Source organism: Callorhinus ursinus, unplaced genomic scaffold (genome assembly GCF_003265705.2).
Source record: "Callorhinus ursinus isolate GAN/ISIS: 27379988/994484 unplaced genomic scaffold, GSC_fseal_2.0 scaffold60, whole genome shotgun sequence".
Lineage (NCBI taxonomy): Eukaryota > Metazoa > Chordata > Mammalia > Carnivora > Otariidae > Callorhinus > Callorhinus ursinus.
In genome coordinates this window covers 4,540,302-4,555,903 of record NW_027397122.1, presented here as the reverse complement: position 1 = coordinate 4,555,903, position 15,602 = coordinate 4,540,302, and the positions used below count along the sequence as shown (strand labels likewise).

Genomic DNA, 15,602 nt, shown 5'->3' with positions numbered 1-15,602 from the left:
TGGCCCGTGTCTCTGGAGAGCCCTAATACACCAGGAGGTTTCTCGGTATTTCTTCTCCATCCTCAATTCCTGCCGGACACTCAATGGACTTTTTGTTTTATGTGAAGTCTCAGATATTTACTCAGGAAATCATCTGCTCTTATTAATGTGACTATTGTTTCCCTTCTCCTCTTCCTTTTCTGGAAGATTCCCGTTACACCGAGATAAATTTCCTGGAATCTATCCTTCATACCACTGAACTCGTCCCTTCCTTCTCTTCGTCCTCCTGCTGGATGGTCTGAAATCGTCCCACAGGCCATTCCTCCATATCACTAGGTTGGTTTCCACATTTTCCAGTTACGTTTCAGTCCTTCCACTAAGATTTTTGACAGTTAGGACTCTTTCCTGCTTCCTGAGTCTGAATTTTGTGGCTGTGGTGTCCGTGACCCAGCAGGATACAGCAGAGGGGTGGCGGGCCCCCTGTGTCACCACGCCGGGGACACTTCTAATGCCGGTCTTGCTGGCAGCCTCTCTCCCTTGCTGGCTTTCAGGGAGCAAGGGGCCGCTTGGGAAGGCCTTCATGACAAGGAGTGGTGGGCAGCAGACCCCGAGTTCCGAGGTCCTACCCACTGCCGGCAGCCACGTGAGCCTGAAGGTGGCCCCTTCCCCGGTCAAACCTCAGCTGAGACTCAGCTCCAGCCGACACCTCCAGGGCAGCCGTGGGAGTCCCCGACACAGAGGCCCAGCCACGCCTGGCCCACAGACTCTGGGAGATCATTCACGTGATCATAGATCCTTCTATGCCACTGTGTTTGTGCTGAGATTGTTGCCCCAGTGTAGTAACTCCTATCACAGCTGCCGATTTTTATTTTGTGGCCCCTGCGTTTTCTGGGATCAGGGATTTTCAGGACTGTGCTCGGTCTCCTGGACTTACAGGTTTCTCCAAGATGAGCTGTCCTTCTTCTCTGGGCGTCTCCCCAGCTGTTGGGTTTTCTGAGATGTCTGGTGAATTTTGCATGGTTCCAACGTGAACGAGAAAGTGCTCGGCTATTAGGAACTCCCTGGTGGGTGTGACAGGGAGGCAGGGAGGTGTTAGGGACTAAAAGGCAGTAAGCATAAATATTCCGGTTAGCTGTATTCGCCAATTGAAAACGGGTGGTGTGACAGTGATGCGTGGACGCACCCTACTCAGTGGTCAGGGACGACCTTTCTGAAGAAACTGGATGTGAGGCAACAACCACGAGAGGAGATGGAGAACAGATTTCAAAACTCAGGAACGGGGAGTAGAAAGGCCCTCAGTCCCCGCATTCGTGTGCAACGGCTGCCGTAGCACATCACCACCAACTTAGCGAGAACAACGCACACTTACTGTCTGGCCATCGGGCAGGTGCACGTCTGGCGTGGCCCTGGCTAGGCTCTCTGCCCGAACCCCGTGAGGCTGAAATCAAGGTGCCGGCTTGCCTGGGCTCTCACTGGGGATCTCTGGTGGGAAACCACGTCCAGGTTCATTCAGGTCATTGGCAGAATTCAGTTCCATGTGGTTCTAAGGCCAGGCTGTCTGTTTCTCCGCTAGCTCTGTGGCCCTGCATCCAAACACTGTGATGCCATGTCAAGTCCTTCCCACGCCTGGCATCTCTGACTTCCACTTCCACCACAGCCTGCTTCTGCTTTCTGTTCTGTAACCATGCAGAGAACATTCTCTGCTCTTAAGGTCTGAAATCATTGTCTTAATCCAGGATAACCTCACCGTCTTGGTCCACAGCTATCCTGCAGCTGTCAAGTCCCTTCCAGAAGTGCCTGGATTCACCTTTGATCGAATAACCAGAGGACAGGAAGCTTGCAGGAACGTCATCAGAATCCTGCCCCCACCTCCTGCCCCGGGGCCGGGGGGAATGTTGCTGCATCTTCGGTGACCAGTGGGATGGAGCAAAGTAAGAGTGAAGACAGGTGACATTTCGCTCTAGAAAGGAATTTGGATCTTTGATTTCAGTGGGAATCTGTTATGGGATTTTTACAGGAGAGTGCATCAGAAACTAACTCATACTTGAAATTTGCCCAGCAGGGCGAGTGGGGAACGCTTCTGTGGCAATCCTGTGTCTTACACCGTGCAGGGGGGCCTGTGGAGACAGGCCGTGTCAGCCTGGTGTGCACGTGGCCTCCTGCGTGACCCTGCAGCGCGTGTGTGTGCACATTCATGCATGTGCGCGTGTCAGTGGGGGGGAGGGGGCCTCACTCCGAGGACTGTAGGGAGGCCGACACCCACAGACTGAGCAAGTAGGCAACAAGCCTCGCAGTGTGATGGGGTGAGGAGGCTAGAAGCTCTCTCAGCTGTGCTTTTGTCTAACGTGGCAACCGGAAGTGACCTGCCACTCCGCCCCACGACTCAGGCCACAGGGCCCATCGCTCTCTGATTCAGGGAACTGTCTTGCCCGCGGCTCTGTGTGAACATGGTGCAGTACAGCTCTCCGCTGGTCCCCGCATCCTTGCCATGTCCAGCCCTCTGGCCCACAGCTGGTTTTGCCATCTGAGCTCCAGAACCACCAGGGCACCAGGAAACCAGCCTCAGCAGGTCTCCCATGCCCTTGTTAGATCACTGGTCTCAGCTCGGGGGTCTCGACAACTCAACGCCATTTGCCCCATAACTACTAGAAACACCACAGATGTCTTATTTGAAAACGGTGTCTCCCCTCCCCTGCACCCCTGTGATGGAGTCACTCTTTATTTCTTCCTTTCAGTGAAGATTCTGCACATGTAAGTGGAAAAGGTTAATGTGTGGCTTAGTCCACTATTGTAAATGAAAAGCTTCATATTAGACCTTTTCTTATTAAGCTGATATTCTGTTCTGGGAGAAAAAGAAGCTGGTGTAGTTTTTTGTTGTTGTTGTTGTTTTTCCTAGAAGCAAGTGGGCAGCACATCTTAGATACAATCATAAGGAGCAACTCTGACCCTAAAGGATGGGACCCCAAGTGAATGAGTCCCTCTCTGGGGCTGCACACCTGCCACTCGTCTGGGGCAGACAAGGGGCGATGGGCTCTGCTCTTCAGGATGCCTGCTCTGGCCGTGTCCCAGGAAGAGGAGACTCCTCTATTTTTAGCCTGAGTCTCTTTCTGGGAAGAATGGATGAGGAGAGCTCTAGGATCTTCTCAGGCTGGGCAGGCCCCCTCAGTCACAGGTACCCTGCTGGTTGCCAAGACTCCCCAGCTGGCCAAGCACTCAGGGTCTGGTGCATCCTGAACCACAGCTGGAATGCCACCCTACGTGGAATTCCTAGTTTTAAAATTTTTCCCCTTTCTTACATGATTCATATATTCAGTGGTACATTGGTACACTATGCTTACTTTCACCAAAGCTCTCCCTTCATGTCTTCCTAGTTTGGTTTTTTTTTATTTATTTATTTTGTGAGAGAGAGAAAGAGCACAAGTGGGAGGGACAGAGGGAGAGGGAAAGAGAATCTCAAGACGACTCCGAGCTGAGCATGGAGCCCAACACGGGGCTCCATCTCATGACCCTGAGATCACGTCCTGAGCTGAAAGCAAGAGTCGGACACCTAACTGACTGAGCCACCCAGGCGCTCCTTCCTGTAAAGAATATGTTTCTATCATGAGCCAAATTAGTAACCTTGAAACAGGTAACATTTAGCGAACTATATATTTTTTTGTATTTAGCACAGTGCCAGCACCTGGTACTCTGCAAGCACTCGTCAAATTGATAACTACTTGGTAACTGATAACAGAATAGCAAATCTGAGCTTGTCTTCAGGATTATCGAATACAACATCCTGACTCTTACAGCTAAGAAAGCAGTCGCCTGAGGGGGTATTACCAACTGTCCACGATTAGTCATTGCTGTTTTATAAAGCCCACTGGTAAGTTTTATTTAGGGACAAGAGTTGGAAGTGGTGACTCATCTATTCTCATAAGATGCCTCCTTCAGCCAGGCACCTGAGGCAAACTTTAAACAGTTGTCCCACACTGGCCTGCTCACCACCAACTCCAGATTTGAGGTCAAGGGCCAGGAATCTGTGAAGTTAAAAAATGTATCTTTAAGAGACACAGACCAAGAAACAGACTCTTGACTCTCGAGAACACACTACTGGTCACCAGAGGGGAGGTGGGTGGGGGATGGGGAGAGAGGTGATGGGGAGAAAGGAGCGCACCTGTGGTGAGCACCGGGTGATGTAGGCAAGTGCTGAATCACTGTATTGTACACCTGGGACTAAGATTACACTGCATGTAAACTGACTGGATGTTTAGAATTTAAATAAAAACTTCAAAAAAAAAAAAAAGTACCCTTATTTGACCTGCCCTTTTGCCATGGACCTGGACAGAATCCTGTCTTCCAATCAGATGTCTGCAGGTGGGTTTTAAAATGTCTCTTAAAAACACTAGGGACCAATAAATGTCCCTTAAAAATTCTGGAAACCAATAAATAAGACTTAAAGAGGAGTAAGTGGAAAATCATAATCTGGGATCTACCGAAAAGTTCTTCAGTCTCGAAGAGAAACAAAACTAAAAGATATCTTTTAATTAGATTTACTGCATTTAGTTTAGATGACACAGTATCTGTAATCAAAGGCAAATATCACATATAGTAAGCAGAAAAAGCTATAGTACACAGCAACGTAAAGTAGCTGAAAAGAAAATGATCCTTCAAGGCAATTAAAGCAGAGTCAAGGCAGACAGAAGGATGCATCATGTTTGAGCCATCACGAGCCAGGCGTTCTACACCTGCATCTTACCCTCACTCTCCAACAAGGCAGGTGCAGACATCCTCCCATTAGAAGTGATGCTGAACATGTCCATGGCCTGCAGAGCCGGGACCCAAAGCCCAGGTGCAAACTTTACCAGGACGCCGCTCATCAGGGGTCAGTGTGGAGATGGACTTTACAGAGGTTTAGAATTGAGGAAATGAATTAGAATTTCAAAATGGGAGGAGACCACAGAGTGGAAGACAATTTCCCAAATACACATGAAATGAAGTCAGCTGTATGATACATATTTTTTTTTAATTTATTTATTCATGAGAGAGAGAGACAGAGGGAGAAGCAGGCTCCCAAGCAGCAGGGAGCCCAATGCAGGACCCAATTCCAGGACTCTGGGATCATGACCTGAGCTGAAGGCAGAAGCTTAACCATCTGAGCCACCCAGGCACCCTATGATATACATTTTAAAAGGACTGATATTAAAGACTCTACTGTTTTCCCGCCGACACTTTTAGGCATGGATACACAAGTGAGGTCACGCACTGGCACAAGGTGTGTGTGTCTACGAAGTAAATGGATCCCCCGAAGAAACGACAAACCAAGTTAGAGCCCACTTCTCTAGTGACACAATGGTGGAGACAGAGCAGCCCCAAGAAAACCCTCAGGAGGAGAGAATCTGATCCCAGATTTTCATACCCAATCAGAATGTGGAGATAAAAAGAAATCTCATCTAAGTTTCTGGAAGTTTCCCAGCCAGAGGCCTCAGAAACATTCTCCAAGTCACAGAAGGCTGAGAGAAAGAATGCTTCCATGAAGGAGCAGGCAGAAACAACCCCCAAGTGACTTTCCAGCTCAAACTTTCTTTCTAGCTTCAAAATATCTGCTGTATCCTTCCTTTCAAGATCAGATTCCTACATGAACAGTGCAGACCTCACCTCAGAAGTGAGTTCACAGAGACACGGGCTCTGCCTGATCCAAGGTGAGCTGGGCCACCCTGGGTATTTCCTCTGGGACAAAAGCTAAGCTAAATTCCGCTCAAGGAAAGTGGCCCCGTGGCTGGTGACCAGGGGAGCTGAGCGTCAGAGCTGAGCGTCGGGAGCGGCTGCCAAGAAAACACCCGCAGTAAACAGTGAGACCAAGCTACAGAGTGAACTAAGACACAAACACCTCCTACACAACTGCTGATGATCTATCTGGTCAGCTGCCATAACTCTAACATCCAAGGGGGGGGGGGGGGGGGACTGGAAGAGAATTAGTAAGTATCAGGGAAGAAAATGTAGAAATACTTAGGAATCCAAGGTTACTTATAGTGCTGTTTATGCAGAAATGAAACAGGACAAAGTAATGTATGAAATGCTTTACAATTTTAAAAGATTTAACTAAAAACTAGAGACGTCCAAATTCTAACAAAAGGCAATGACATGTTTCAAAGGGAAGAGGTAACAGTGGCAAAAGCAAAGCTGTTCAAGGAGCACAAATCTAGAAGGCAGGCCAAGAATAAAAGTTAAGACAACGGTCTCAACTCACTCTATCCAAAGCGTCAAACACCCTCTCTTCAAGAGCATGGTCAAGAGAAAACCTGAGAACTTGAATGTCGCCTACATGAGACCCAGGATTTCGGTCTGCTGTTCCCTGCTCTGCCTTCAGCCCTTGGAACACCATCCGGAATCCAGTACTGTTTGAATGAATGAAAGAGGAATGCTAATAAAACTGCGTGATGGCTCCCGGTGACACAGAAAACGGGGACTGTGGCTCAGTGCCGGTGGGAATTCTACATATGCATGACTTTTCCAGGGGACAGTTCAGAACACATGCCAAAGGCCTTAAAACTGTGCATCTTTAATGCAAGAATTTTACTCAAGAAATGTGTGTTTACTTTTTCAAAATGATCACAAAGGCATTCGGTGTTTTTGTGTATAATGAACAAAAGGGAAACCTAAGGTGCTGCCCTAAGTGCCCCCAAGAGGACTGGCTAAATTACGGTCCATCTACATGGTGGGATCCTGAGGGAAGATGTGGTAACACAGCACGTTCCCACGGGAAGCGATGGTGATGTAAAGGAAAAAGCAGGCTACAGGGGAGAACGTGGTGCAATCCCTCTGCTGTGCAAAAGGCCTGGAAGAAATGACACTGTGTTCTCCAAAGTGGTGGGGCGGCAGTGGTTCTTACTTTCTTGCTGTTCGTCTCTCTTCCCCAACTCTTCTACAATGAACACCTGTTACGTTATAAAACACAATGATCCATTACGAAAATCTGAAAACACTTATGTTTGAGACAGCAATGCTAGGGCTGTGAAGTAGTGTCAAATAAAATATTAATTTTAAACATCATCTACCCCCTGGCAAGACACAGCATTCTTCATCTCTCGATTCTGTGGATATGTGTCTGGTATCGGATTACACCTGGCTACTTCTGAGCACAGAAGTAATAGAAGAAAGCTGTAAGCAGCTACAAACCAGAACAAACCACTGGCACCTTCATTCTGGCGTCTGGGGAGATCGTAAATCCATTCAACGGCCAGTAAGCTGCCTCCAGCATCAGCCACGACACTGGCCAATGCTAAGAGTTACATGGGTCTTCAGAAAAGACCCTTTCTTCAACGGAAGATGCGTACCGATCAGATGCCACCTCAGACACAAATGAGATTTTTGGGTTTTCAATCTGAGCTCACTAGTCATCCTACTGTACATCTTGAAAACAAAGACCGCTCTGAAACCCGAGAAAAACGTTCATGCATGTTTTGTAGGAAGAGGCTCCCAATCAGGTAACACCTGGAAGAAAGCTCAAGCTTCTATTAACATAGGCTAAGTCAATCAATTGTAAAATTTAAGCTGTTACTATTTTATTTGAGGTATAGAATTCAAAATATACACTATAAATTACAATTAATAAATTCCCAGTTTCCCATGCTAAAAAGTGGGAAAGGCTGCATTACAAAGATGCCATCCTTAGATTTCAAGTGTCCCGTGTGTCCCCTTCACTTCCCACAACCAAAAGTTCTGTTCCAGTTCTCATAGACCTCTAAATCTTTAGGAGACACGCTAGGTCGCACGGTTCTGAAGGCGTTCTCAAAATCAATATAAGCTATTGGCCGAACTTGATCGGGTGTTACTGTGGCGATGTCAACAGTTTGTAAACTGCGAATGGGCCCGAGAGACGCCTCTCTGCAAAGCTGTGTCATGTCAGCTCCCGAGAACCCATCGGTCTGCCTTACAACCAGGGCAATTTCCTCCTCACTGAGGCAGCACTGCTCCTTGGACATCAGATTAATCACGATCTGTTTCCTAGCCGCAGCTTCTGGGAGTGGAATATAAAGCCTTTTGACCAACCTTCTCCGGGCAGCCTCATCAATTTCTTGGGGCCGATTGGTTGCTCCCACCACTAGAAGCCGATCTTCAGAAGATGTGGTTGCTCCATCTAACTGCACTAGAAATTCCGTTTTTATCCTTCTAGAAGATTCATGCTCACCATCTCCTCGTTGAGATAACAGGGAATCGATTTCATCAATGAATATCACAGCCGGCTGCTGACACCTTGCCACGGCAAACAATGCACGGACCATTTTCTCCCCCTCACCTACCCACTTAGACGTCAAAGAAGCAGCAGAGATACTGAAGAACGTTGCCCCAGACTGACTAGCAATGCACTTGCCAATTAGAGTTTTACCAGTCCCGGGGGGCCCGAAGAGCAGAATTCCTTTAGGGGGTCCTCGTAAACCCGTAAAGATGTCTGGCCTCATCATGGGCCACACGACTATCTCCTTTATTGTGGCTTTGGCAAATTCTACTCCTGCAATATCGTCCCAGCTTATGGGCGGTCCATGATCCATAATCTCATTCATGATAAGTTCAATCATCTTTGGCTCCAAGTTCTTCAGCCGCTCATCAATTGGATGTGTTGGCTCTGCAGGTCCTGCGCCATAAGCCTTATACTGCATTCCCCCATTCTGATCTCCCCCATCTGGCTTAGGTACAGGAGGAACGAACTTCCCAAATATTCCTCGGGACCTACTAGCTCCCAGAGACTTCTTTACACCACCGTAGGAAGACCCGGATGCACGCTGGGGTTGGTGGTACTTTTTTTGCTGATCTATCCATAACTGTTCTTTTGCAGTTTTAAAAGTAGGCAGGCTACTCTCTTCCCTTTGGCCATTATCCTCTGTTTTACTAAAAGCCTTATTCACTATTGGGGCAGAAAGGGCATCAGTGGTGCCAGAACCATAAAAAGTTTTTCTCTCCCGTGGATTTTCAAAGGCAGAAGGCAAACAAGACTGATTAGATGAGAACATATTTAGTCCTACATTGGCCTTTGGAGAGCTGTTATTTTCCTTCTTGACATTTCCAAATAATGGTGTGGCATGGATTTTTGCAGTGGCAAAGTCACCAAACGGTGTTAAGGATGAAGGACAGGTCTTTCTGGTGTTAGTCAGCACAGGTGGCTGAGCATCCTGAGGACACTTCGAAGGACTGCTCTCTGGGATGTCTTGGGTCCTGTTCGTATCAGGAGTTGCGTTAGTTAATGGGCCACTCTCCCCAGAACCCCCACAAACACTAAGTTTAGGAGGATCGAGGACAAGAGCCTCTTTATGGATTACTACCGATGCACTGGCAGGTGCCAACAGAGAGTCTCTGGACTTTTTGCCAGCTTGCATCATCTCCTGTACATTACTCATTTTGAAAACATTATTTATTGACAATCCAGACTGCCACTTGTCACTGTCAGTCTGCTGAGATCTTGCTAAAGTTGAAATGCTTTCTGCGTAGTTATTCAAGCCAGTCTCAACACTGTCAGAATCAATAACTGCAGAGTATTTCTCTGCATATTTTCTGAACAGTTTGGTGGCGCAGCCTTGGGAGAGCTCAGCGTTTGCCCATGCATACTGAATGCGTAGTATCTGTGCTCGGTACGCATCTGCCTTCTGTCCTGGGGTACATGTGCCAGACGTAGTTGCAAAGTAATTCTTCTGCCATTCACTCAGGTGCACAGACCTGGAGCTGGAGGCCTGCATGCTGGAGGTTTGCTAACAAATGACAAAAATGAAAAACAGTCAGTACCAAGAAGAAAGAAACAAAGATATAATATTGTAAGCATATTTTCTTTTTTTTTTTAAGATTTTATTTATTTATTTGAGAGAGAGAGCGAGAGAGAGAGAGAGAGAGCACATGACAGGGGGAGGGTCAGAGGGAGAAGCAGACTCCCTGCTGAGCAGGGAGCCTGATGCGGGACTCAATCCCGTAAGCATATTTTCTAAATCTCTGCTCATCTGAAGGAAGTATAGTGGACTGCTCACATATAAGGACAGAACACTTACACAAGAAATAGCTAGGTAAACACAGATTTCAGGCATTCAAGATAAAGACTTAATTAATACTACTTTGTTATGGGTTAAATGGTTTGAGTTTTTTCATTTTCCCCGCAAATGGGGAAAACACTGCTAAGGCTTAGATGGAAAAGGTTTCAAATTAATCAGCAAAATTAGGTGCCTCGTTAGCGCAGTAGGTAGCGCGTCAGTCTCATAATCAGCAAAATTAAGGCAACACGTTAGAGCAATGGAACTACAGACAAAGCAGGACACACCAAGCCTGGGGGTTCAGCTCCGTCTCTAAGAAAAACCCCAGATGAATGACCTCTGCCAAGCCTCTATCACTGGGCCCTCAGTTTGACCTGTAAAGTGAGAGAAATCATCACAAGAATCGAGTCAAATAATGAGTATGTAAATATTGTGAAAAGTACCATTCTCATGCCTGTTACACAACTGTATAAACTAAGGCTGGGAGCTCACTGGAGATCACAAAGCCAGCAAGCAACAGGGCTGCGATTTACACTCGGGGACGTTCACACAGGGAATGTGCAAGTCACCACACATGAGCCGCTCCTTGGTGCTGTCACCGAAGGTCACATCAGCACGGATCAAAACCCTCAACAACTGCCACATTATCAAATGTTTTTAAGGACTTCCTCATCAATGAGCACCGAAAACAGGATGCCCCAGAATCTCGCAATTTTCCAGTTTCACGTGAAGTATTAAAAAGTGAAACTGACCTTGTAAATGAAATAGGAGAACAAGTCTGCTTAAGTATAAACACTCTAAACAGTGTGCTAGTAAAGTGCTTTTACTTTAGGATTCTTCTCTCAAGTTATTTTTATAAGCCTCCTCACAGTCAAATTATTTTACCAGGATTATAGGTGACTGTAATCATATTGCTAGACGTGTGGAATTCATCACTCCATCCACAAGAAAAACGTGTAAGAAAACTTCTAAGCTCCCTAGGAGGATTACAATAAAGGAGTGTTGTAAAAACCAAGAACTCCTGTATTTTAAAATCTACCTCCCAAATTGCCTATAAATATAGCTTAATAATCTGTAGGTTCTTTTAGTACACAATACAGCTGTGTCTCCCTTAAGACCCTACAAATCTGAAAGGCCCAGTGAGATTCTAATTTGCTTCTGCAATAAAGCTAAAATTAAACTAGTCAAACGTAGAACTGACTTCTGACAAGCCCTTCATCCCTCTTTCCACTCTACCATTTTAGCTTTTAAGACTTTCAGGCAATGCTGGAAGTGAGCAACCGAGAGGTGACTTGGAAAACATTTACCACCTTTCTCATCAGGAGGAGCACCCTCTTCCTCTGCAAGGCTTCATGCCCCTTTGTCACCGGCAATCCTGGGACTCCTCCATCAGCTCAGTGCTCTGTCTCTGTTCCCAAGACACCCTCCTTCCCTCTCCACCTTCATCCTTTTCTCGGAAATTCACCTCCCAAGTCTACTTCCTGTCAACTCAATCATTTACCCCACAAATGTGGACAGGGACAGGCAAACACCTGTGTGGCCAGCCCTGGCCAAGGACACAGCCGCTGCCCCCATTACCATCAGTCACTTTCATACGGCATTTCTTCCACCTAAAATTTGCGGCTCATTAACACATATGAACTGCATTTCAATCTTTTTTTTTATTATTATTTTGATAATTTTCTGCTTATTGTGAGGATGTGGAATCTATCTGGACAGTTGGCTTCTGCAAGCAGGACCCGTTTTCTATTCATCTGTCCTCTCCCAGTATCTAGAACAGGGTATCCGCTGCAATAAAAACTACTAAAATCCCGCCAGACAGCGAGCCGGCAGCCCTTTGCAGGAATTTCTAACTCCCAGAAGCAGACCGGCCTCAGGACCCGCCCACCAGCCAGGACCCTGAGCACAACTCCTGAAGCTGTGCGTCAGGAGCACAGTTACACGACTCAGCTCCCGGGGCCTGAAAGGTCTGCAAAGCACCCACCACAGTCCTCCGCACTTAGAAAATACTAGAACAATCGTTAGGCGTCCCCAGTCCTCGCAAGGACCCCTCCACGGAGGTGGGCGCCCCGCCGCAGCAGCAGCCGCCCGCCCCCCAGGAGCCCACCTCCCCAAACCGGCGGGCGCCGCGGGCACGGAGCCTGCGAGAGCCTGCTCCGAGCAGCCCGCCTTCCCTCAGCGGGCCCCGTGGACCCCCTGCCCAGGCTCTGCCCGCCCCGGCCGCCGGGCCCTCCGCGACCCCCACTCCCTCCCGCCCGCCCGCCTGCTCCGCAGCACCCCTGGCCGGGGCCAGGCTCCTCCACACGCCCCGTCCCCTCTGCGGCCCCCACCCCTGGCCTGGCCCGGGCCCCTGGCCCCCATCCCGACCCCCACCCCCGCCACGGTCCCGGTCCGGGCCCTCCCGCGCTTCCCCGCCTCCCAGCCTACCCGCAGCCTCCGAAAAGCGCGGGGCCCGATGTGCGCCTGCGCGCTCCTTACGGGCTCGGGCCCGCGCCGTGCGTGCGTGCGTGGGGCGCGCCGGAGGTGGGGGCGGTGCCTGGTGAGGATCCGGGCAGCGGCTGGCGGCGCGGGCATCAGCCTGGGGCTCAGGGGGTTGATGGTGAAGGGAGAGGCGGCGAGAGCGCGCGGGAATGTTGGCGAGGGTGGGGGCGTGCGCGGGGGGGATGCGGGGGCGCGCGGGGCGGGGCGGGGGCCTGACCGGAGAGACGGCGGGGGCGCGCGGGAATGTTGGCGAGGGGGGGGCGTGCGCGGGGGGGATGCGGGGGCGCGCGGGGCGGAGCGGGGGCCTGACCGGAGAGACGGCGGGGGCGCGCGGGGGATGCGGGGGCGCGCGGGGCGGGGGCCTGACCGGAGAGACGGCGGGGGCGCGCGGGGCGGGGCGGGGCCTGACCGGAGAGACGGCGGGGGCGCGCGGGACGGCGGGGGCGCGCGGCAGGACCAGTCCGGGCTGGCTGACGGAGGCTGACTGCGGAGGTTCTGAAGCTGGTTAGCAACGAGGGGTTCACAGAAAGTGATGAACATCGTTTCGTTGCACCTGTGCCTCCTGTTCGCCGTCCGAAATAAAGACTCGGAGACGCTGAGGGTAGAGCCCAGTTCAGAGGACCCCCGCAGAAGGCGCCTTACCTGCGCGGCCCTGGGCAGCTCAGGGAGCGCGGTGCAGCCGCAGGCCGGGCCAGGCAGGTGGCGGCGCGGTCAGGTCGACTTGACACGGGGGGCGTGGCCGGGGGGAGCGGTACCCCTCCTCGGAGCAAGTGGAGGCCGGGTCCCCGCGAGCCCGTGGCGGTGCCCCTCTTCCGCCCTGTCTGTTCTCTACGTTAGCAGGTGGGTGCTGGACAAAGCTTACCCACTGGCCATGAGGACTGAGTAGAGGAGCGTGCAAATCGACATGCATCTTTAAGACAGAATAAGGGACTCCGAACGCCTGCTCTGCCTGAGTCTGGCAGCTCAGATCCATCCCTCAGCCAGAACACCCCGCCCCCGCCCCCGCCCCGCGCTCTTTAGGGACACTTTCGTGGAAGGAAGCCTTTGGAAAACACTCCATTGCTGCCTTGGACTTTGTTTTGGAGCAAGGCTTCAGAGGACAGTAGCATGCTCAGATTAGTGAATTGCGTTTTCAGACCAAGAAACAGAATAGCCACTGGCAACGACCTGTGCTGTCATTAATGTCATCGTGTCACATAACTCTGGAGGCAATTCCGGGTCTGATCGCGCGCCCTAAGGATGTCCTGAGGGTACACATTTCCACTCTGCCATGTCCCCCCTCCCCCCACCATCTCCCGTGACTTTTCCCTCCAGGTTTGTCACCTCACTGTTCCGAGAAGGCCCCCACGATCCAAGGAACGCAGCCTCACACTGCCCCATTTAAAGCGGGAAGAAGGGGTCAAACTAGGAAAGACCTTTCACCCCTGAATACTTCTCTTTCGGCAAAAGGAAGAAGTGTTTTGTTTTTGTTTTTGTTTTTCCCAGGAAGCCCCAGTAGCCTGCGTCTTCCTCTCCTTGGCTCACCGATCTTGGTTTAGCCATCCTGAGAGCGGAAAATAACAGCACGTGACATTTAAATGCAAGGCATGAGGAAGTGGGAGGTAAAAAATATTTCAAAGACCTTTCTTCTAGCAGCTTTTAAATGGGCACAAAATAAAAGGGATTGGACAATATATTTTTTTAAATAGGCGATCACAAGGGAAACTGCTCACAATTCATTTCTTGGCTTAAGTAGGAATAACAGACTTTTTATGCTAAAGGATCATAATTTATTAGCTAATTTTCTAATTATCATAATTACTCAAAATATAGAGAATAAAAATAAAAGAAATTTAAATGGAAACTTATCTCCAGGCTGACTCAGTTGTGCGTTTACTAGCTGTTTTTCCACTTGTATATTTAGAAATCACCATATGCTGTTAGGGTAATTGGCAATAAATTTAGTAAATTTAAATAAATATTATGATAGTTAGCAGTTTTTGGTGACTTTCATCACTAATGTTTTAATGATAGCATTTGGGGAATTCACACAAACCGCTGTCTTACCATCCTAAGAGTTTTGTTCAAATACTGAATTACCTTTATGGTCTCCAGAGCTGTTTTTCAACAAGTGACACGAGCATTGCCATTTCACTTTTGTGCCTTTGTTACAAAAGCATTTCCCAATCCAGCAGTTTCCATCTTCCTGCATTGCTGGCGGAAGTATAAGTCACTTCCGTACTCTCCCCGAACTGAGCCTCCTCCACATCTATGTAAGGGGAGTAAACTTCTCTAACTCAGAAGCTCTTCTAAGAATTGCGATTAATACGCGATATCATAAATCCTCAGAACATTGGCTGGCACGATGCAGACATTGAACGGAAGCTGTGATGTTGTCCTGTACTTACTGCTGTATGAACACTATTATTGGGATTCAAACCCTTACACCGTATCGAGACATTTCCTCTTTTACAAATGGGATGTTTTGGAATACCATCTAACACTTTAGCCTAGTATGGAAGAGTTTAGTACTTGAGCTATGCAGATAAACTTTCCTTCCGAGACCATAGACTATGTTCTTTCTTCTGGGTAGGATTTTTTTTTTTTTTTTTGAAACTGCAAGAGAAGCAGTTTCCACCCACAGCAAAGAGAGTGCCAGTTCTTTGCGTGAGGGATTTTGGGAGATGGCTGCTCATTTCTGTATTCATGAATATTATAAACACGGTCTCAAATAAATGCCCGCAGTACACTTAAGTGATCTCGTTTGTTTTTGAGCAGAGACTATGGCCCCAAATACTGTGCATCCCTGGGTGCCAGGAAAGTTTCTTTCTAGAAGTTTACAAGAGATGTGTTTTGTCAGTGTGTGGGGGAGGTGGTAGGGAGGTGGATGATTTGAGGACATAAGCAGACAGGACAGGAGTCAGGTGAAAGAGCCAAACCCAAGCTCAGTTCCTTCGTGGCTGGATTCCTGTGTGTGGCTGGATTCTCATTGACTTCAAAGCTGGCAACTCCCTAGCTCCGTGACAAGGCAGTATTCCTGCCCTCCATCAGAGGAGCAAGACCTGTGTGCATCTGGACGGAACGCATGCACAGTCCCAGTAAAAGCTTTCATTGGCCGCACTGAATGAATCACAGCGGCGGTGGGGAGGATCCTGTGGCATCACAGAGTAA

General features: G+C 49.0%; 1 protein-coding gene and 1 long non-coding RNA gene across 4 annotated transcripts; one reads left to right on the top strand and one right to left on the bottom strand.

Moving 5' to 3' along the window:
• Window positions 1-7,506: 7,506 nt before the first annotated feature.
• Window positions 7,507-12,530, bottom strand: FIGNL1 (fidgetin like 1). 3 transcript variants are annotated; one of them, XM_025853167.2, is made up of 3 exons: window positions 12,399-12,530; window positions 10,259-10,345; window positions 7,507-9,701 (listed from the first exon to the last, which is right to left on the bottom strand). In XM_025853167.2, exon 3 carries the CDS (start codon window positions 9,687-9,689, stop codon window positions 7,659-7,661), a length of 2,031 nt encoding a protein of 676 aa, XP_025708952.1. In that variant the 5' UTR covers window positions 9,690-9,701; window positions 10,259-10,345; window positions 12,399-12,530; the 3' UTR covers window positions 7,507-7,658. The 3 variants fall into 3 exon arrangements, with proteins under 3 accessions (XP_025708952.1, XP_025708951.1, XP_025708953.1); XM_025853166.2 differs by lacking the exon at window positions 12,399-12,530 and adding an exon at window positions 11,282-12,153; XM_025853168.2 differs by lacking the exon at window positions 10,259-10,345 and having other exon boundaries at window positions 12,399-12,449.
• A 336-nt stretch (window positions 12,531-12,866) lies between these two features.
• On the top strand, window positions 12,867-14,299 carry LOC112809758 (uncharacterized). Its single transcript, XR_003204654.2, has 2 exons — window positions 12,867-13,702; window positions 13,938-14,299. It is a non-coding gene; the product is annotated as an uncharacterized lncRNA (long non-coding RNA).
• Window positions 14,300-15,602: the final 1,303 nt, after the last annotated feature.